Genomic DNA, 21,074 nt, shown 5'->3' on the forward strand with positions numbered 1-21,074 from the left:
AAGGGAGACGCTACGCTGCACATCTATATGTAATTTACTTGACGTTTCTAAAAAACTGCAAAAAGGAAATTATACTTAAATAAGCCCATATACTATAAGGAAAACTGTTGAAACTAGCGGTTTGTTTTATTTTGAAAATCTAGCACCGGAACTGCTTTGTAACTTCCGTTACTTTGACGCAGAAGTCAGTTCGCTTCACGCTGCGAAGTGAAACTTGCTGATATCATTTCACTTTATAAAAACGGTCTGAGCAAAACAGTTTGACTCATTTCTCCCGACGGTTGGCCACGGAAAAGCAGCGGCTTCAAGTCCACGATGTCCGGCCACGGCCACGGTCATGGGCACGGCTGCGGCTGCGAAGGTGAGCATGAGCCCGCGGAGAGGGGCCTGGAATACGGACTGTACCGGCGGATCGACCTGGAGAAGCTGCAGTGTCTGAACGAGAGCAGGGACGGAGACGGGAAGCTGGTGTTCAAGCCGTGGGACAAGCGGAACGAACGGGACAAGGTAACGGCCGCGCAGAGCGTTTCCCCCCGGGACAGTCGTCCTGTCTGCGGGCCCCCTCTGCACAGAGCTGCCGCGGGGCTGCATGGATGTGGTCCAGCTGACGGTGCAGGTCTGCGGGGCTCTGCCTCCACATGGAGAAGCCTGGCTGTGGGGCCAAACTAACAAAACAGTATTTAGGTTTTCAGCTTCAGTTATAAAGGTCTTCACTTGTAATAAAAAATGCGAATTAACCAAAATGAGATGCAAAACGCATAAAAAATTACCACAAAATTACTCAATAAAATCTAAAATGAGCACAATAAAAAGCAAAATGAGAAATACGATCATAATGTGAGGTAAAACCTTTAGAAAGAGGCACAAATAGCCAAAATGTGATGCAAAACATTCATAAAAAGGCTTAAAAATATCCAAAATTACATGAAAAATTACCAAGGGGAAACAAAATGAGCAGAATTTGAGGTAAAGTAACCAAAATGTGATCTATTATCTTAACAGAAACGCTCAAGAGGTCCACAGAGACCCGAAACAACCGCAGAGAGACTCTAAACGACTATAAAGAGATGCGAAATGACCAAAATGAGACTCAGAGTGATGACGCAGACACAGAATGACCTCAAAGAGACTTTAAATGATGGTAAAAAAAAAAAGATGTAATGTGACCAAAATTGGATGCAAACCGACCGAAATGTGAGATAAAATAACCAAAATGTGACAAAAGGCTATTATAAAGAGATTCTAAACGACCACAAAAACATGCGAGCTGACCCGAAACACCTGCCAGATACACAGCAGAACAGCATCTTGGGGTCCTGCAGTTTAAAACAATGCACCTTGATCCAGTAGCGTCTTGGTTAGTGTGTTTATTTTGTTAAAATTTGTCTGTTTTTCTCCTCATAGTTCGTCGAGAGCGACGCAGATGAAGAGCTGCTGTTCAACATCCCGTAAGTCAAAATCATCTTCGTCATCATTCTGAACGTTAAGCTTTTACCCTCCACCCACAGTTTTAGTGAACATGTAAAGATATGAACAAGAACACGCTCAGTAACGTTACTTTATTGTAAAAATCTACTTGTGTTTAAGTTTTAAAATGCTGACATTCGTGCTCCCCAGAGGATGAATCCTACTGACTTCAGTGATCTCTCTTGACCTTTCCTTTTATTTAGTTTTTTTAGCATCATTTCACTTTTATAGCAACAACATCAGAGGAATTTCTTTTTTCTAATCCTGCAAGATTAATCTGCTACTGCTAATTATAATATTTAGCTTTTGCCTTACAGACCTGTCACCACGGCTACAGGGAGTGTTGCTTGATAAGAGACACATGATTAATGAGTTGCATAAAAATACTGCTAGCCCCGAGTCTTGTAAATTCAGACCAAAGCATTTCTGCTTCTAATTTCATTCCACTCAGGATTCACTTCTCATGACTTGCAGCGTCTGTCTTCTCGTCTGTCTCCGCCGCAGCGTTTTCTCTGTGACGGTAACAGCTCGCTGCGTTTCATCTCTTTCAGTTTCACCGGCAGCGTCAAGCTGAAAGGTATCATCATCTCCGGAGAGGACGACGACTCTCATCCGGCCGAGATACGACTGTGAGTGTCTGTCTCTGCTTCTCTGATCAGGGGCTCAGCCAGGTGAGGGCGGGTATTTGAGCTGGAGGTGGGACGGTCATGTGGCGTTTACTGTAACAAAGGCCGTCTGTGGCGTCACCTCATGCCTCCTGTGTCCGGATCAAAACGTTGCACTTGAACGCAGCATGTGGCAGTAGTCTGTATTCACCATTCACAAGAGGAAAAGGAGAGGAAACAGGTAGAGCTGCTATTAGCTGAGAGGCTAGGAAGAGCTACAAACCATCGTCCAGGGCTGACCTCTCTTCTCCTTTTTTTATCTCCCTCTTCATTCTTCTTCTTCTCCTCCTTCTTTTTCTTCTTCTTTTATTTCTTCCTGTCCTTCTTTTACTCCCTTTCTGTATTTTCTTCTTCTCATTCTCCTTCTTCTTCTCCCTTTTCTCCTTCTTTTCCTCCCCCTCCTTTCTTCTCTTTTTTCTCCTCGTCCTTCTTCTCCTCCCTCTTCTTGTAGTTATTTTTCTCCTTCTCCCTTTTCTTCTTCTGCTTCCCTTTCTTCTACTTCTCCCTCTCCTCCTTTCTGCTTCCTTTTTTCCCTCCTTATTATTTTTCTCCACCTCCCTTTTCTTCTCCTTCTCTGGCAGTGATTTAACTTGGTTCATTTATCCTTTCCAGTTTCAAGAACATCCCTCAGATGTCCTTTGACGACACCGGCAGAGAACCGGAGCAAGCGTTCAGACTCAACAGAGACCCCACCGCTGAGCTGGAGTACCCGACAAAGTGAGAGCGCAAAAAAAAAATAATTGGATGCTGCTTCCCGGCCAGTTTTCGTTAATACACCTCCTTGCATGATGAACGAGTCCTTTTCTTTTTCTTCCTTCTTTCACTTTGACCAGGATCGCTCGTTTTTCCAACGTCAACCACCTCTCCATCCACATCTCCAAGAACTTTGGAGCAGAGAGCACTCGGGTGTACTACATCGGCCTCAGAGGAGAGTATTCAGAGGTCAGTCTGAGCTGCAGCAACCAAATAACCAGGTTTAGAGTCAAATGACAAATAAAGTCTGTCTCTGTCTAAGTCTAAATAAAGTTGCTTTACTTAGTTGTGCCAAATAAACCGGCGAGTGTACAGTATATGCATTTAATCCTTTGACAAGGAGTAAATTGTGATGGCTTAGACCAGGGCTGTCAAATATAAGGCCTGTTGGACAAAAACGAGGCCTCCAGAGGCTCCAGTCTGGCCTGTGGGATGAATTTGCAAAGTGTGAAATTTACATTGAAGATAACTGCTGTTCCTCATGTGTCCACTAGGGGTCACGCTGTAGTAGTAAACATAAGGCATCACTGAGAATCAGAACTAAACAACAGATGGCAGCGATGTGCTGAAAGTACACTTTTTTTCTTTAGCAAATGTCAGGCTGTTAATTAAATGCGGAGATTTTTATATTGGGCTTCTAGTTGCTCTAAAAGAAAGGGACAATTTGGAGTTATTTATAGGTTATTATGGTATTATGTTACTGGTTCCGGCCCGCTTGAGATCAGATTGGGCTGTATGTGGCCCCTGAGCTAAAATAAGTTTAACACCCTTGGTTTAGATGACTTAGAAGACATAAGACATTGGTTATTTATCCCACGTATGGGAAATTTCCTTGTCACAGTAGCAGAGAAAAATGTAATTGTAAATCTGTATGTGGCGGTTTGTGCAAAAAGCAGATTTATTTGTGCAAAAAATGAGGACAAAACCAACCCGTCTGACCAGCTTGTTGAGTCTCTTCCTGTCCCTCTCTGAGCACTGCGGTTCTTAGTGTGTCCCTGGTGTATAGTGGTTGGTATCTATCACAAGAGGTGAACTGAAGACAGGATCATGAGCAAACAAGACTCCCTGACCTGTGTGGTCCGATCCAACAGACCATTTAATCACAGAATGATGTTTGAAGCCCATGAAGTAGGCTTTGTGTATAAACCAGGCTTTAGCTATGTGTTTAGCAGGAGATGAGCAAGACACATAAATAACTGATTGCTGACTATCTACTAATCATACTCACTAATCTTTAAGGCTCACAGGCACGAAGTGACGATCTGTAACTACGAGGCGGCGGCGAACCCCGCGGATCACAAAGTGGAGAGCATCATCCCGCAAACCAACTTCATTTCCTGAGAGCTACACAGAGCTGGAAGGAGGACGAGGCGGAGGAGACTGAGGAGAGGTGTCTGTTGACTGTTTAAAAAGTCAAAGATGAGTTCAACGCTGTGTACCGGCAGGTTGGTCGAGATCGGCCGGATAATGAGCGCTGAAATCTGAAGACCGGAGAAGCTTCAGGTGTGTCTGGAAGTGCCAAGCTGTTTGTTTTCTGTGGCAATAAAGAGTTGAGAAGGCTTAATGTGGGCAAATCGCTTCGTAATAAATGCATGAACCATTTGACACAGATCAAGTCTGCTGTTTAACCTGCACTGAAAATATACCCACCACAGCTATTAAAGATAAAGTGACAGCTACTGCAGCTATGAAACCTATAAAGAAACTTAATTTTCTTGATTTGCTTCCTTAAACACAGAATTATAAACACACTTCTGCATCATGTGCCATTTAAACAGCAGACACACTGTCTTATAAACACTGCTGGATATTTTCTGCCACCTAGTGAATCGTTTTGTGACTGCGTTTTCATCTGATCGGGAGCTTTTCAAACTCCAAAATAATCCATTTTTCCTAACACATAAGCGCTATTTTCTGGATTTTGTGAGTCAGCATTTATTGTTATAATCTCATTAAAAATCATCTAATCACTTTATACATTCCCCTCCTTTTTTTCATGCAAAGGTGTTTGTTATCACTGTGTTTGAGGCGCTTATGGGAAGTGTAAGCTCAGTGTGAAAGACCTCTCGGTCTGAATGTCTTAAAAGAAAGGTATGCTTTTTGATGAAGAATGCTGCGAGAGTATGTATACGTGGGGAAAAAAAATAAAACAAAGTGGAGAAATTATTTGTTTTATCCTTTGGATACACTGATCGCGCCCAAACATACATTATATACTGAATAAGAGAATCAAATAGCCACTAATACATTGATATGTGGTTTTATTATTATTATTAATTACCAACTAAACAGTTTGTAGAATAAATGTACTTTTTAGTGTTTTAGGAAACATCTTGCGTCTAGACGTTAAACTTCTGAAATGTATTTTCACAACGAAACATATTTAAGTTAACTTTTCAAATGGGAGCATGTGGTATTTTCAGGAAGATAAAGTTAAGTTAAGTTAAATAAAACAAATTTTACTTTATATATTATTAATTTTAAAAGATTTTAATAGCTTTTGAACATTTAGGTCAGTAGCATACAGGTATGTATAGGTGTTGAGAGATGAGCTAGTTTAGCTTTTCAAGGGATTTGCTGAGAGTAAGTAAAATGTTCTACCACTAGATTTATTCTTTAAACATGTCAGAGTATTTGTGTTTAAAATACAGCTAAAGCAACTGTGAATTTCTCTGTTTTTTAAAAATAAACATTGATACTCAGCGCCACAAACAGAGAAAAAAAGATGGCCGCCGTCTGAAACAAAAAGGTCGTGATACACGAACGGTAGAAGGGCGTTGCTAGGCGATGACGTCCCCAATGTGCTGGCCCCGCCCCCCTGCTGGTGTGCGGCCAGTAGCGGAAGTTCCGTTCCGTCGTGAACTGGGACAGCAAGCGGTGAGTGTATGAATGTCTATTCGGTAGCGGGCCGTTGGTGTCAATTTAAACACTTTATCCCGGTGCAGTTTGAACCTTACCGGGGTAATATGGTTCTTTAAGGGTCTCTTTAAAAAAAACAACCCGTGTTGGAGGTCCATATTTGATTTTAAACATTAAGCTTGAGGTAGAAGGCGAGGGGCACCGGCAGGAGACAATACAGTTGATGTGTGTACGGCGTTAGCTAGCTCTACTACCTCTAGCTCCGGTTATTGTGTGGATGTGTGCGGGCAGATAAACCGGGATTAAACCCGAGTGCGCTCGGTCGGTCTGTCTTTTTGGGGCAGTAGAGGCTTTGTGCTGCTGAATGCCATCACTGCTGAGGACGAGCCCTCGTATCATTGCTAAGCTTCAACCATTCATTGTCTCCTTCCTCTTCGACACCCACACCAGCCGCTTCCTTTGCCTGCTTTGTTAATTCAATTGGTTTATTACCCCTTTTTTTTTTTTTGTTTCACCTCCTTTGGTGTTTGACATGAGCTAGCTAGCCGGGCTTTTGACCTCCACCAGCGGGCTGGGATGGTGGGTATTCGAGGAGGTGTTGGTTGGTGGGGTGCCTGTCACTCAGTGCCGCATATTATCGTGTTGTTTGCCAGACATCCGTAGCCGCCGAGCTGAGCGAGTGCAGCAGCAGCAGCTTGATGTTTGAGGTCCACTGACACACAGACTGCAGCACGCCTCTGCTTTTGTGTTTGACTTGAATGTAATTGGTGTCACGCAAGATGGAGACTCGTGATGTGCTTTAAGCTGAACGCAGGCAGGATTTCTGCTTTTTATTTCCAGTTTATTTCACCTAAAAGTGTTTTTTAACAAAAGTGCAGCAAAACTGTTGCCCAGGATTTGAGACCTGACTGTTGGTGTTTTCATATAGACTTAAAACATTTGATATTAGCAGAAGATTTACTTCATGATGCTGGGTTACAAATCCAATAACTACTAAACTACTTTTATATGAAATATGCCCCAAAAAGAAAGAAAGTAGTTATATATATATATATATATATATACCATAATCGTCATGTTTAAGAAGCAGGAACTAACGGGTCTTAAAACTGATAATCAGTTAAAATATTAAGTTACCCAGTCATATGACAACACTTGAGACGGAAAGAAAGACATGCATTCAGTTAAAGACCGGAGAAAAGATGCAAATAATCACGTTTAAGAAGCTGGGACCAACAAGTCGTAAAACATTTCCAAATTGTTCTGAGAATCACGTGAAATATTACATGACTTTTTGTGTTTTTTGCAGACTTAATGTTTAATATCAGGAAAAGATTCGCTATAAATGGACGTTGTTACGATGCTGCGCCACAAATTCGATAACTACTAAAGTGCTTTTAGGTGAAAGTCACATGTATTCAGTTAAAAAACAAAGACAAGACGCCTGTAATCACATTTAAGAAGCAGGGACTGACATGTTCTTAAAATATTTCGTAATTGTTCTGCCAGTAAGTTGAAATATTAAGTTACAAACTCATCCGACAACATTTGAGACATGACTTTTTGTGCTTTCATAGCGACTTAACCTTTGATATTTAGATATTTCATAATGAGTAAAAGGATTTTACCGCATTATTTTGTAATATCCACCACTAGCTCCATCTCCTATAAAACTCAACATCTTTTTTTTGCACTTTTAACTTATTTTGACCCCAGATAGATGATTTAATGGGATCAATTAAAGCTGTTTCATGGTGAGTGGCTTGCGGTTCACTAGGAAACCGTCAAAGTTCATCATTTAATATGATAAATGTAAGAGAAAGAGCTAAAGGGAACCCGTTTAAAAGCTGTAAATGTAGTATAAAGCAACTTAAAACCAAAGAATTATAAATATGCAGGTTGCAGCTGCCTCCAGCTAGAGGTTATACCGGAAACTGGCAGGAGATTAATGCAATAGAAACTGTAGCAGGTAATTAATGAAATTAAGTTCTTAAGCCCATGATAAGTCACCTTATTTTTTTTTCCTCGGCTCAACCTGAATCCGATGCTTGCTCATGCCGTGGCACTATTTTTAACCGCCGTCCTCCTCCAGAAGCGTAGCGAGCAGGGCATTGTTTCTTACAGCGTGTCCTTTTAAAAAAAAAAAACCCACTCGGTGTTTTATGGGTCAGTAGGAATCCGCTGAACAATAACAGGTGGAGGGGAGGAGAAAAAAAAAGGTGATTAACTGCCTCTTTGCATACGCTGCCCCGTTTAAACATCTTGTCCTACTCGTTGGAACAGATTGTCCTTCGCCTATCTTTGTCATTTCTCATTGTCTTTTATCTTTACCTTCTATCACTTCTGCGTTCGTGTCGTCATTTTTTAAGTCTCTTCAGACTCGGCCCGGTTCCCCTTCAGATGCCAGATAAATTTGTTATTAGACTTTGGCGATAAAGAATTCTCTTTTTGTTTGTGTTATTTGTGGAAACGAGAGGTCACGCTGAGGGGGGGGGTTTCCCAGCTTGAAACGCTCTGGTAGAAAACAGTGAAGGGAAGTTATGTCTCAACTCTTTACTTCAGATGCAAAGTTCTCATCCAGGAGTTGTTATCCGTGAACCTGATATATTGAAGCAACGTATAATCGAAAATGGACACGGTGTTATACAGGCGCTGTAAAGAGGAGATTACAGTCGGTAATGTAGTTCAATGATACACCACCTAGAGATCGGATCGGGCCCTTGCAAATTGTGCAATGCAAATTGACGCCAGCCAGTCGCAAGTAAATAACACTGATCGTCTTATTTCGACGTCAATTCATGTGGTTGTTACTTGGAAACCTGAGCAAGTTCCAGCTTTTTATTTATTTATTTTTTTTATTTGTGGCGATTATATTTAGACGTCAAGTTGAACGCCGTGTCCCTGAAAGTTGTTGTTAGAAGCAGGAAGCACGTCCCCATGGCAACGGCAACGAGGCGTAACCTGTATCCTCGCGCCACGCGTCCCCTTCGTCCAATCGGAGTTTTTAAAAATCAGTCGCCAGTTGGTCATAATGTTATGGCTGTTTTGGTTTTTCCACGCTATGGTGTTTATTTTATGGTCTGTGTGAAATGGAAATAATATCGCTGTCAAATAAATGTAGTGTAGTAAAAGTCTTACTGCTTTAATTAGCAATAAATGGAAAATTAAATAGCTTTAATTAGTTACTTTCATTCCACCACTTAAATGTCCACATGGATAATTCGTTTCTTTTCTGATGTGATTTGCTTTAATCCCCACTAAACTTTGCTCACGCCTGGAAAAGCCTTCCACTTCCAGGTGTTTGACCTTGCCCGTTTTAATCTCTCACCTGTTACTCATTAATCAGAGGTCAAGAGGTGAAAGCGAGTCCCCTCTCTCTTTGGACTCTTTGAATCACACATTTTTACTGCGCACGTCTTCTCGTGTTGGCTGCAGATTTGACCTTCACCTGATCGCCTGCCAAACACAAACACAAACACACGGACGGGCAGCGGGGAAAAGAAACGAGCGGCGACCGGCTCGCTCGCTCATAGCAGCCGTGGAATTTAAACGTGTTATACCCCGCCGACGGTTTACACATTAACCTTTCAGACGTGTGTGTCCCCCCCCTCGTCTCCCCGGCGTCTGTTTATCAATCGGCTGGCGTGCTGTCTGATTCGCCCGTGCCTTGTCTCGTCTTGTCCCACATCATCAGAAAGTTAAAAGTGCGTTAAGGAAGGCGTTTACTGCTTCACTTTACTCTAAGACCACAACCTGAGCTCGTGTTATTGGCGGCTGACTCACGGTCCGTCGATTTACAGATCAGGGAGGGAGGGAGGGAGTGAGTGCATTTAGTTAATGAGTCCCGTTACTTGCTGACTACAGAAACCTTCCCGTCACAAACACAGTCACGTGCCTCATGACTGGTGTTTTAGATCCTGCAGCAGCAGCAGCGGCGGCGGCGGCGGCTTTCATTATGTGTCAGTGTGTGACTGGCGTGTCCAGCTTTGTTGTCGTTCCGGGCTGAATGGCCGATAACCAGGCACCACACACACAGATGTTTACTCGTCCTAAACTGTCTCCACAAAGCTGCTGTTTTGAATAAGCTCCTCGCTTTTCAGAAACCGAACTATTTCCTACGTTTATAAACATTTATATAAATCCAGCAAATAAATCAGCAGCTGTAAAAAGGTTATAAATGGCGTTTAGAGCCGATATAAAACGATTCTTTAACCATTTAACTAGTTCTCTATGGGCAGACTATCATTTTAGCCAGACTGACACTAGATTTTGAGATAGAAGGGTTTATAAAGTCTGATTAACACATAAATAACTGTGTCACTTAACTTGGTGAACTTTAACTTAATTTAGTTTAACTTAGCTTAACTCAATTTGGCTTAATTTATCTTAACTTAAGTTCAAGTTTTGTTTTTTATATACTTAACCCAATATAACTTATCTTATCTTAATTTAATTTAACTTGCTTGTGGACAAAGTATGCGACGGTGACTGTTTAAACTACCTGAAACCCAGTTTTGGTGTTTCATTAATGCTTTATCTTTATTAGATCACATAAACAAATGACTTTAATTGATAAAAAAAAGTCAGATTTTCCAGTTTATCACTCCGGCTTTAAATAAAATCTACTTTGATCGTATTCTATTGACTATTTAATCCATTTTACAGGTAAAAATAACAAACAGTCTCTAGTTTTAGTTGCTCACTCTGTCGATTTGCTGCTTTTCTTTGTCCTGAGTTGACAGTAAACACGTATAAGCGCTGCCAGTCACAGCCTGAGAGACAAAACCCAGGTTGAAAAATGCCTCCAGCTGCTCATGGCTCATAGTCATTAAGCAAATCTCATGAAAAGGGTTTGTCATTAACATCTGGATTTAATCTCATCTGCCTGAACCAGTTTAACCTGATTAATTTAAACGACTCCGGTGCCGATTCAAACTAGACTGTGTGATATTAGTTTGTAGGATTAAAAACGTATTAATCGCCCAGAAAATGCTCCACAGGATTGACTAGTTTCACCTTCACCACAAGGCCGAAAGTTAAATAAAGGTTTATGTTTGATCTGAAAGCACATGACGCCTGTATTTCCATGCGGTGGCTGACCTCTGTGTTTTTATTTTACCTCTCCTCTCTCCCAGCATCCCTTACAGTGTATGTGTGGCAACAACATGTCTGTGCCGCTTCTCGCCGAGGCTGTGACGGTGTCTGGGGTGGAGAAGGAGACCGCGGCGGTGAGTTTTCACCACAAACACTGGCGTAACCGTTTAACCTCTACTCCACAGCCACATCCTGCTGCATTGAAAGAAAACAAGCAGATCGCAGAGCTATGGGCCTTTTTATTTATTGATATTTTTATTTTACGTGAAGTAAAAAACGTGAAAACTAACAAGTATTAAAAAAATAACACACAAACTGGACAAAGGACTGCACCAAATTAATAACGAGGTCAGCAGTGGGACAGTTTATCTGAAGCCAGGTTATTATGATGGCGTTTAAGACATAAGCTTGTGCTGCAGGTCTTGATATCAAAGAGCTGTCACATGAAAAATACTTTTTTTTTATCAACAGTTTACTTTGGCTAGAGTTTCAAAGGCAGGATACGCCCGGCTCACGGCTCGAGTGTGTGTTTCATTCATCCACAATTGGAAGAACTTTAATCTGGAAAAATAAAGTCGGTCGGAAATTTGTAAATTATGCAGAGTGGATGTTTGGAGAGGTGGTAGTTTATAGATCATCATTCAGTACTTCTAACTTAATCAGCCACCAAAAAATAAAAGTAGAGAAACATTTACTGGAGACGGCATCAAGTAGAAAGAGAGGGTTTGAGAGTTTATGGCGTTGGATGATCAGAACATTTCTGGAGCCGACGTACGAGCCACACTACGTTAACTTTGACAGAAGGATTTACTGGAGGATAAAAGCAAGATCTTCTTTTATCCTGTAGTCAGTGTGGATTATAAAAATGATTTCTGCCATGTTAGTCAAGCTTTAGTTCTTTTAGAGTAAGAGCGGCCTCACCTGTAGTTTCACCTGTAGCTGCGTGTCTAACAAGCACAGCTGGATCTTAGCCTTTTACTGAACATTTATCAGATATGGCACATGCATGGATTTGTTAAACATCGCCGTCAAAGCTGACTGTCTCTGATTCCAGCTCTGAACCCTGCATGGATGAATAAACGGTTTTATTTCTGCAAAGAACCAAATGTCTTGACTTCCAGCCAACAAACCGTGAAGTGCCAGTTTTTTTTTTTTAAATTGCGTTGTCGTGGTTTCCCTACGGGGAGAAGCTGGCAGCGAGAACCTTTAATTTGGCGCTTGTCTCTGTTTAGGAACAAGTTCTCACACTTATTGCAGTAGTACACTCTGTGCAGGAGGCAGCTTAATTATCTCTTTAGAGTTTTTTTTTTTTTTTAATTATCTCTAAATTGCAAAATGGAGGCGAACATTCTGTACTGTTCACGGGGAGATGACAGGTTTCTTCCCTCTCTGTTATCAGTCGGTATCTGGAACAAGCGAAATGTGAAAAAGAATTGTTCTCAGTTTATTTGTTTTTAGATTTTAATTCTGCTTCTTTTTTTTTTTTTTTAATCTGTGTTCCAGGTGATCTTCCTTCATGGGTTAGGAGACTCAGGGTGAGTAGTTTCTGTTTTCAGTGCCCCTGTTTGTTGTTTATATTTCACTGTATACGCGTCTAATGTTGGTGTGAAAGTGCTCTTATACTAAACACCTGACTAATTTGAATGGAAAATCATTTTCCTTCAGATACTTTTGTTGATTTGGTGTCAAACAACCAAATACTCCCTTGTTTCACAGAAATCTGTATTTATATCTCTCACTCAAAGTCAGTTTCAAGAGAGACAAGACTATTTAAATGTCTCTGACGTAATGAGTTCAGTATAGGATTAGGTTGGAAAGGTTGGAAGTAAATAAAATTGACCATCTTGTGACAGTTCAATGTTCTGCTGGGAACCTTTTGGACCTGGCATTCATTGGTGTGGATGTTACTTAGACATGTAGCACCCACCTAGACCAGACCAGGCACCCCCACCCCATAGCAATGACACAGGAACACACACACAAAAACACTTTAGGAACAACTAAAAACAAAAAAAACATGAAGAACAGCACAAGGTGTTGACCTGGCCTCCAAATTCACTAGATCCCAAACTGATCAAGTATCTGTGGGATGATCCACAGAGGCCCCTCCCCTCAAAGGCCCCCCCCCCCCACTAACAACATCAGGACACCCTCAGAAGGCCCATGTCCATTCTCTGATGAGTCCCAACTGTTTTGGAGGCACAAGGAGAGACCTACACAATATTAGATCGGTGGTCATAATGTTACGCCTGATTAGAGTATACACACAAGCCACTAGATTTGCTGGAGTTGTCGATTTATGGCACGTTTTACTGCCTCGCGCTTTTATGTTTTGTTTGTACTTTATGTAAAACACTTCATAGCTTCTTGTTTTTAAATGAATAAAGTAAATAAATTATAGAAGTAAACGACGCAAAACGGTAGTACGTGATACTCGTTGATGCAGTCACCATTCAAGGCTTAAATGCCGACTCTAGAGCAGACTGTAATAGAAGCAGAGAGAACGTGGAAATCATTAAATAACGAGTGCTACAGCAGCAAAGGGAGTTAATGATCTTAATATTATATCATTAAACTCTGCCCGTGGCTCCACTTTAACGTAGACAGATGTTCAGTCTGACACATTCAAATGCACTAATTGACGCCAACATTCGAGTAATTTACAGCTTTAAACCGACTCTTTAATGGAACATAAAGAACTAAATCAGGTCTTTCTGTACGCCAGGAGCAAATATTTTCATCGTGCATTTCTTCAGAGTATAAAGGGGGATTTTCATTTGCTGCGTCGTGCTGCTGCGCTTGTGTGTCGGTCGTATTGTTTCTGCGGCCTGGATTGGAAACAACGAGCGTCTCTCTTTTGTGTTTTCTGTCAGGCATATGTGGGCGGACGCTTTGACGTCGATCCAGCTGCCTCATGTCAAGGTTATCTGCCCCCACGCGTGAGTCCTACTTACTCCGAGACTGACTCTGTTCTTTAATGATAATGTTTACACAACCCACAGTTAATGCACTGTTCAGTCTTGTTGCTAACGTGTCGCTCGCATCCCCCTCGCAGGCCCAAAATGCCCGTCACTCTCAACATGAAGGTGAAGATGCCCGCCTGGTGAGTCGGCCTTTTTTAGCTCGCTTACACTGGGCGCCATTGTTTCCCTGCAACCAACAATAGGCTCCCATACGGCCGCTGACAACGCTGTGATTGTGTCTATTGATTTTCCTCTTCACGCCGGCCCCCTTTTTCTTTTTTCTTTTTTGCATGTGTGCAGGTTTGACCTCATGGGACTCACCCCCGACTCCCCAGAGGACGAACTTGGAATCAAGAAGGCGGCAGATAACAGTGAGTGTGATGTTTTTAAATAGAAAAGACTCTCCATAGCTGCTTCGTAACACCAGAGATGCACTGATACATGGGAAACCTTTACCACAGCACCATTTAAAGTGTTTATAGAACATTAAACACGTTAAAATAATTGAATTGGCTGATATCTTATCATGTTAATAAATGTACCAGAGAAAACATGCAAATCATCATGCTGGGACTAACCTTTCAAAATGATTTTACCGCATTATTATTTATACCCACCAGCTCCATCTCCTATAAAACTCAGTACATCTGTGGACTTTTAACTTTTATGTGACACAAGAGAGATGGTTTAATGGAATCAATTAATGCTGCTTCATGGTGAGTGGCTTGTGGTTCACTAGGAAAACTGATAAATTATTTAATATAATAAGTGTAAGGAAGGGATGCCTCCTGTTTAAATGGTATTCAAAGCCTGCAAATCAGAAGTTGGCCCGGGTTTGTTTTGGTTGACTGAACTGATTTGTCATGGCAATGAGTCTTGTCCCTGATTATCAGATCATTTTTCATCCTCTGTAAATCACTAAAGACTAGCCCAGTCGTCACCATCCTACGTTTCCGCCTGAAATTTGATTTCGGTCTCGCACGTTAGTCTGGCCAAATTGCACTTCCGCGGTTCGCGTGTAACCGCGCCAATCAGCGAACAGTTGAGTGATGACGCGGAACTCGCCTGCCGAGTTGCTTGTAGTCCAACGAAGCTTGTAGTTCAACAGCATAGCAACAATGGCGACGGAGGAAGAGACGCTAGAAGCCATCCGCGAAGTTGTCTCAACTCTCGAGAGCATCACGGAATTAAAACCAGAACAAGAGGCTTGTCTTGTCAATTTTATAAATGGCAAGGACGTCGTAGCTCTCCTTCCAACTGGCTTTGGGAAAAGTTTGATTTATTTAACTGGAAGCGGAAGTGGTAAGTGTAAGAGCCTGGACTCCGGCGCACAATATACGTCATTACCAAACGTTGCTGATTGGTTAAGGGAACTCCAATGATTTTAAACCTCAAAATAAGCATCCGCCCATTACGGAGACAGATTCCTATTACATTGGGCCAGACTAACGTGCCAGACTGAAATCAAATTTCGGGCGGAAACGTAGGATGGTAACGACCAGGCTAACTAAAGACATCTCTCAAGCAGAAATGTTGGGTTCAGGTTCTCAAACGTGATGATTGGCGTATTTTTGCTTTTAAATCCAATGCACTAACATGACAAAACATTACTCGTGGAACTAATATGTTCTAATATAACGGTCCTGCACTAAATCCTCCTTCATGACTGTTATAATGTTCAGTTTATGCTGAACACTTTGTGGTGATGTTAAACTGGATTGAATTAAAACGTGTTTCTGTTGTTTAGTCTTGCCCCCTGAGTTAAACGGGGTTATAATCTTCATGAAGGTGAGATTTAGTGCAGGACTAATAAACTAAACCCAATAAACTGGCCATGTGAGTGTGTGTACAGGATGTAAACACAGCTGCAATAAAAACAAAATCCTTTTATTACCTGCAAAACAAACGCTTAAACACTTAAAAACCTCAGATTTTACAAACTCCCAGCTTTTATGTTAATAATTACTTGAGGTGCTGATGTAGAAATCCGCTTCTGTTAACGAGCAACCCGTTCCACATGTAAACAAAACTATATTCGCCGGTGCCCGTGCATAAATGCATCAGATTTCCACGTTTCTCTCTTTGATTTACATGTGAGTCATTTAACCAATATTACGAGAGAAGAGGGAAAAGAAACAGCCTTGTCTTGAGTCGAGGAGCCTCAGCAGCCACTATCTCCTAGAGGCGTCGTATGCTTCAAACAAGCCACATAATCGGGTTAAACGCCGTCTGAAATCAGCTGTAAATTTCCCAAACTTAAAATCCGACATTCACACCTGCTTCTCGCAGCTTTTGGCTGTTGCGGGGGTGAAAAAATATTCAGATTATTAAAATGTTTACTTGTTACTCCTCTTCAAGGAGAGAGGGTGGTTTATTTAAATGATTATGAAAGGATCAGCCTTCTGTATGACAGCACAGTCAGTCTCTTCCCACTGGTCACTAATCTTCTACCTGTGAGAAAGCCAGTATAATAGATGTTTGACGCATCAGACGTCACACAAGCTGCCTGCCCCTTATTGTAAATCACTCATTCATTCATTTTCTGTAACCACTTGTCCTCTGGAGGGACAGACAACCATTCACACTCACATTTAGAATCACCAATGAACCTAACTAGCACGTCTTTGGATGGAGACATGCCCAGGCAGACACAGGGAGAACATACAAACTCTACACAGAAAGGCCCCAGTCGGCCTGGATTCGAACCCAGAACCTTCTTGCTGTGAGGCATCAGTGCTAACCACCACACCACTGTGCCGCCCTCATCATAAATCCCTCCAGACTCATTTAATTTAGCTCTCTGTGTAATTGTTTTCTTTCTTTCTTCTTTCCAGTCAAGGCCATAATCGAACACGAGGCCAAAAATGGGATTCCACCAAACCGTATAATGCTCGGCGGCTTCTCTCAGGTGGGACTTTACTTTGTCTTATGTTCCACAAGAGTCGCATTTGAAACGCACTGCAAATGAGATAAAAACCTAGTTAATGTGTGTAATAAAGTCCGTGTGCTTCCTCCATTCGTCCACAGGGCGGGGCCTTGTCCTTGTACACCGCCTTGACCTGCCAGCATGAGCTGGCTGGCGTCGTGGCCCTCAGCTGCTGGCTCCCACTTCACAAGAGTTTCCCATCGGTACAGTCACAGTTTTAAGGTTTCCACAGCAGAACATACACTCACTGGCCACTTTAGTAGGTACACCTGTTCAAATATCACATGGCAGCAGCTCAGTGCATGGTCATGGTCTGGATGATTTGCTGACGTTCAAACTGAGAGTCAGAATGAGGAAGTGATTTAAGAGACTTTGAACACTGCATGGTTGATCAGAAACTGATCATCTACAGGGATTTTCTCAACCATCTTTACTGGAGATATCCAGCAGCACGGGTGGTTCTCTGGGAGAAAATGTCTTGTAGATGCCAGAGGTTTGAGATGAAAGCGAGTCAACAGTAGCTCAGATAACCTAACTTGCTGTACTCAAGGTTTTGCAGAAGAGCATCTCTGAACTTTGAGGAAGATGAGCTGCAGCAGGAAGACCACACCTGTCAGATATAAACAGGAAACTGATGCTACAGTTCACAAGGACTCACTAAGACAGGGCGAAACGTTTCCTGCTCTGACGAGTCTTGATTTCTGCCGCTACGTTCAGATTAAAGGGTCAGAATTTGGTGTAAATAACATAAAAACATGGATCCATCACCTCCTTGTATCAGCGGTTCAGGCTGGTGGTGGCTGGCACATTCTGAGCCTCTTACGACCAACTGAGTGATGTTTAAATGCTCCAGCCGACTCGAGTCTTGTTGGTGACCGAGTCCATCCCTTTATGACCACAGTGAACTCATCTTCTGATTCTACTTCCATCAGGATAAATAAACAAAGCTAAAAAATCATCTCAAACTAGTTTCAGGGTCAGTAGATGTCACATCAACATGGACTAAACTCTCTGAGGAATGTTTCCGGCGCCTTGTTGAATCCAAGCCACCGAGAATGAAAGCAGTTACGAAGGCAAAAGTACGAGCGCGGTGTACGTAATAAAGGCGGCCAGTGAGCGTGTAGAAATCAACCTGAATCTTCAGTGCGGTTCTCGTGAGTCACTGTTGTTTCCTCTGACCTGCAGGCAGCCAGCGGCAACAAGCACCTCCCCGTGCTGCAGTGTCACGGTGAGATGGACGTCATGATCCCCGTGGAGTTTGGTGCCATGACCGCAAAGAAACTCAAATCCATAGTCAACCCTCAGATGATCACCTTCAAAACCTACCCAGGGCTCTCTCACAGCTCCTCTCCTGAGGTACCGCTGCCCACTAACATACCTCATATTTATTTGTTGTAGGATTATAAGTTTGACTCCATTTTAAATGCTGCGAAAATTTGTAGAACAATGAATGGATAGAGATAGAGAGACAGAGAGGAAAAGATGATAGAAACAGGATAGATAGATAGAAAGAAATAAAGAAAGAACAAGAGATAGTATAAAACATGGACACTGGATTTATTCTGTGTATATGAAGATAAATCTATAGAGGTAAGTATATGAGAATATGTACGAAACGTTCTAAGATGTGTAAATACTATGTAAAATACTATTAAGATATATAATTTGTAAGATATATTAATTACAAAATGTATAATTCTGTATGAAACAGCAGCACAAATCAAATCCATCTTTAATTTAATCTTTAATTTCCCCATTTTTTTTAATTTAAAATGAGGAATATTTGCGATTTGTGACATTTAAGAACCAGAAAATGTTAAAGATTTGGATGTTCTTGCTTGTTCCGCTCAAACTTCCTCATCTTCTCGTGTTAAATCTTATTTTATAACATAACTGCTATCAGGTGTTTAGTGTCTCCACTCCGCCAACATCCAGTCTGCTCTCTTTGCAGGAGATGGCGGCTGTAAAGGAATTTATCGAGAAGCATTTGCCTCGGATCTGACCTCACCTCACCCCTACTGTGACCCCCCCTTCCTTCCTCCCTCCTCCGAGACACTGACCTCTCACCCCTGATCTGCCATTCTCCCACAGGAAACAGCCATGAGCACCACCACCCCCCCCACACACACACACACACCTTTACCGCACACACGTCACACAACACAACAAATAAGAGCATGACACTTACACATAAATAAAACAGTAAAGATTTGATCCACACTGCTAAAACAAACGATGACTCGCGAGTCTTTGCCCTCGGAGGGAGAAACACTGACTGATGCGTAACATTCCCTTTGGTTTTATTTAACCCTCTCTGCTCATTTTTACCTCATTTTGCTTCCATTGTTTTTTCCAACCGCTTTCAACCATTCCTTCGCTGCATCACCTTTCCCTCTTGCTAAGATAAGCGAGCGAGTTAACGCCTGGCCCTGTTCATACTAACTGTTAAAAATGAAGTCGGACCAGATTCTTCTTTACCATTGCTTAAACTTTGACGTGTGACCTCTCTAAGCTCCAGCAGATCTAAGAGAGAGAAGGTGGTCTTGGCCTTTTATTTAGTCCTGCAGAAGAAATAAACAGTGATATGCGCTACATAATTTACAGCTTTGTGGGCGAGTAGCCATGCTAGTGCCCGCAGTTTATGTTTACAACCACAGCCTGCGCTATGTCCTCCTGCTTTTGGCCGCACCATACGTGCAACTTTTCTGGTCTGACTAAGGTGGAGTGAGCGCTGGTTTGTCAGAGCAGCTGGTTTCCCGCCGACCTCCTCCATCCCATCCATCCCATCCACCCCACGACAGTTCACCGCAGCCTGTCCGGGTCGTGCATCGCTCATTTTTGCCTGAAACATCCCGTGTGAGTTATATAATATGAACAAAACCCAGCTGAAATAAAGTCAAATCAATCCATCGATGCTTCTGCTGCCCTGTGCCGTTTCTTTTCAAACCTTCCACAGCATGTGATCTGTTTTGGGATTTTGCATGTAAACGTACCTCGTTCGATTATTCTTTATTATTTTAAATAAGATTGCAGGCTTAGAGGTGAATGACTGACCGGCATTGCGTTGCATGAAATAATGCATCACTCCAGATGGTTGCAGACCCGCGCAGGCTGCACACCATGAGTCGTCTCACTGTACCTCCCACGGACACTTTTCCCACTCAAGTCTCCTTCTTCACATTCTTGATTTTGGTTGCTTTAAACTCTGGCTAAACCTCCTTCTTCCTCCATTCCTCCTCCCATGACACCAAGGCAGAGTTTAAAACCGCCCATGTCCCTCCTTTGGCAGCCTATTGTAACCCACTAATATAATATTAAAAGGTCAGATTTAAAACTTAACCCCAACACTATTATACTTCTTTTAAAAAAGAAAATGGCTACACACCGGGAGAGCTTTGGCAAGAAGCTTTTCCAACGTAACTGAAGGGTGACGCGACATTTTAAAAACGTTAATCTTGAACAACTTGTGATTCTTGGACATAGGAGTGTAACTGAGGAGTCGTGTGTGCTTAAAAATATATATATCGGGTGTTCTACATTTTTTTTTTTCCTTTTGTGAATGTTAATTTTACTCTCCTCATGATTCTGTTATGTTGCTGTTCAGATTTTAAAAACAACAAAAAAGAAAACGTGAGGAAAGACGTGTTTTGATTGTTGTTTGCGAATCATGAATGTCTCTCATCGCCTCGGTTCCTTTTCTATTTTGCCGTTACTCTGAATCCTGAAAGCAGTCGAGCTTTCGTTTAGTTTTCTCCCTTCTTTGACCATTTTTATTATCATTATTCCAGTGTTTCTCCTTGTCTCGTATGTTTGTTTGTTTCCCCCCCGAGTTCTCATTGGTTAAACTTTTTACAAATGTTTTTTTGTTGTTGTTGTTGTTTATGTTTTGTCATTGTCGTCATCTCATCCTTTTTTTGTGTGTGTCTGTTTATAATGATGAGCATTAATAAAACGTGTTGAGGTGAGACTGGAGGTCTCGCCGCTTGTTTTGTTTTCAAAACACCTGTATGTGGAATAAATGACCAAAAAAAAACAAAAACGAGTTGAGCGTCTTTTATTTTTAGCATCAGTGAAAATTCTCAGTCATACAGGATATAGTAAATCTAAAAAAAAAAAACGAAGGTGACTGGAGTTGATTGAGTTTTCTTGAACAATTTCCAGGAGTTACGGGTTTTATTTGGGTGTGGTGTCCACCTGAGACTTAAATAATGAGAGCCAGTTAAAGACCAGATACTCAACCACAATAAGAAGAACTGGTTCAGATTAACCTGGTGTTTTGGTGGCAGTAGAGAGGTCTCCTACACATTGTTCTCAATAAACTTTAATAGGGTATTGGTCTGATCGGTA

At 41.8% G+C, this 21,074-nt stretch overlaps 2 protein-coding genes across 2 annotated transcripts; both read left to right on the forward strand.

Moving 5' to 3' along the window:
- Positions 1-183: 183 nt before the first annotated feature.
- pithd1 (PITH (C-terminal proteasome-interacting domain of thioredoxin-like) domain containing 1) lies at positions 184-5,028 on the forward strand. The gene is made up of 6 exons (XM_084563562.1): positions 184-507; positions 1,405-1,448; positions 2,019-2,096; positions 2,745-2,849; positions 2,966-3,074; positions 4,125-5,028. The coding sequence occupies exons 1-6, from the start codon at positions 316-318 to the stop codon at positions 4,224-4,226; spliced, it is 630 nt and encodes a 209-aa protein (XP_084419688.1). The 5' UTR covers positions 184-315; the 3' UTR covers positions 4,227-5,028.
- A 702-nt stretch (positions 5,029-5,730) lies between these two features.
- Positions 5,731-20,749, forward strand: lypla2 (lysophospholipase 2). Its single transcript, XM_084562882.1, has 10 exons — positions 5,731-5,762; positions 10,880-10,972; positions 12,342-12,373; positions 13,712-13,777; positions 13,894-13,941; positions 14,102-14,172; positions 16,636-16,709; positions 16,829-16,930; positions 17,913-18,083; positions 18,679-20,749. The coding sequence occupies exons 2-10, from the start codon at positions 10,895-10,897 to the stop codon at positions 18,727-18,729; spliced, it is 693 nt and encodes a 230-aa protein (XP_084419008.1). The 5' UTR covers positions 5,731-5,762; positions 10,880-10,894; the 3' UTR covers positions 18,730-20,749.
- The last annotated feature ends 325 nt before the right edge of the window (positions 20,750-21,074 follow it).

This window comes from Chelon labrosus (assembly GCF_963514085.1).
Source record: "Chelon labrosus genome assembly, chromosome: 16".
NCBI classification, from domain to species: domain Eukaryota; kingdom Metazoa; phylum Chordata; class Actinopteri; order Mugiliformes; family Mugilidae; genus Chelon; species Chelon labrosus.

Coding starts and splice junctions, on each gene's coding strand:
- lypla2 (XM_084562882.1), top strand. CDS start 10,895: ATGTGTGGCAACAACATGTCTGTGCCGCTTCTCGCCGAGGCTGTGACG. Junction 14,173..16,635: donor CAAGAAGGCGGCAGATAACA/GTGAGTGTGATG, acceptor TCTTCTTTCCAG/TCAAGGCCATAATCGAACAC. Junction 18,084..18,678: donor CTCACAGCTCCTCTCCTGAG/GTACCGCTGCCC, acceptor CTCTCTTTGCAG/GAGATGGCGGCTGTAAAGGA.
- pithd1 (XM_084563562.1), top strand. CDS start 316: ATGTCCGGCCACGGCCACGGTCATGGGCACGGCTGCGGCTGCGAAGGT. Junction 508..1,404: donor AGCGGAACGAACGGGACAAG/GTAACGGCCGCG, acceptor TTCTCCTCATAG/TTCGTCGAGAGCGACGCAGA. Junction 3,075..4,124: donor TCAGAGGAGAGTATTCAGAG/GTCAGTCTGAGC, acceptor CTAATCTTTAAG/GCTCACAGGCACGAAGTGAC.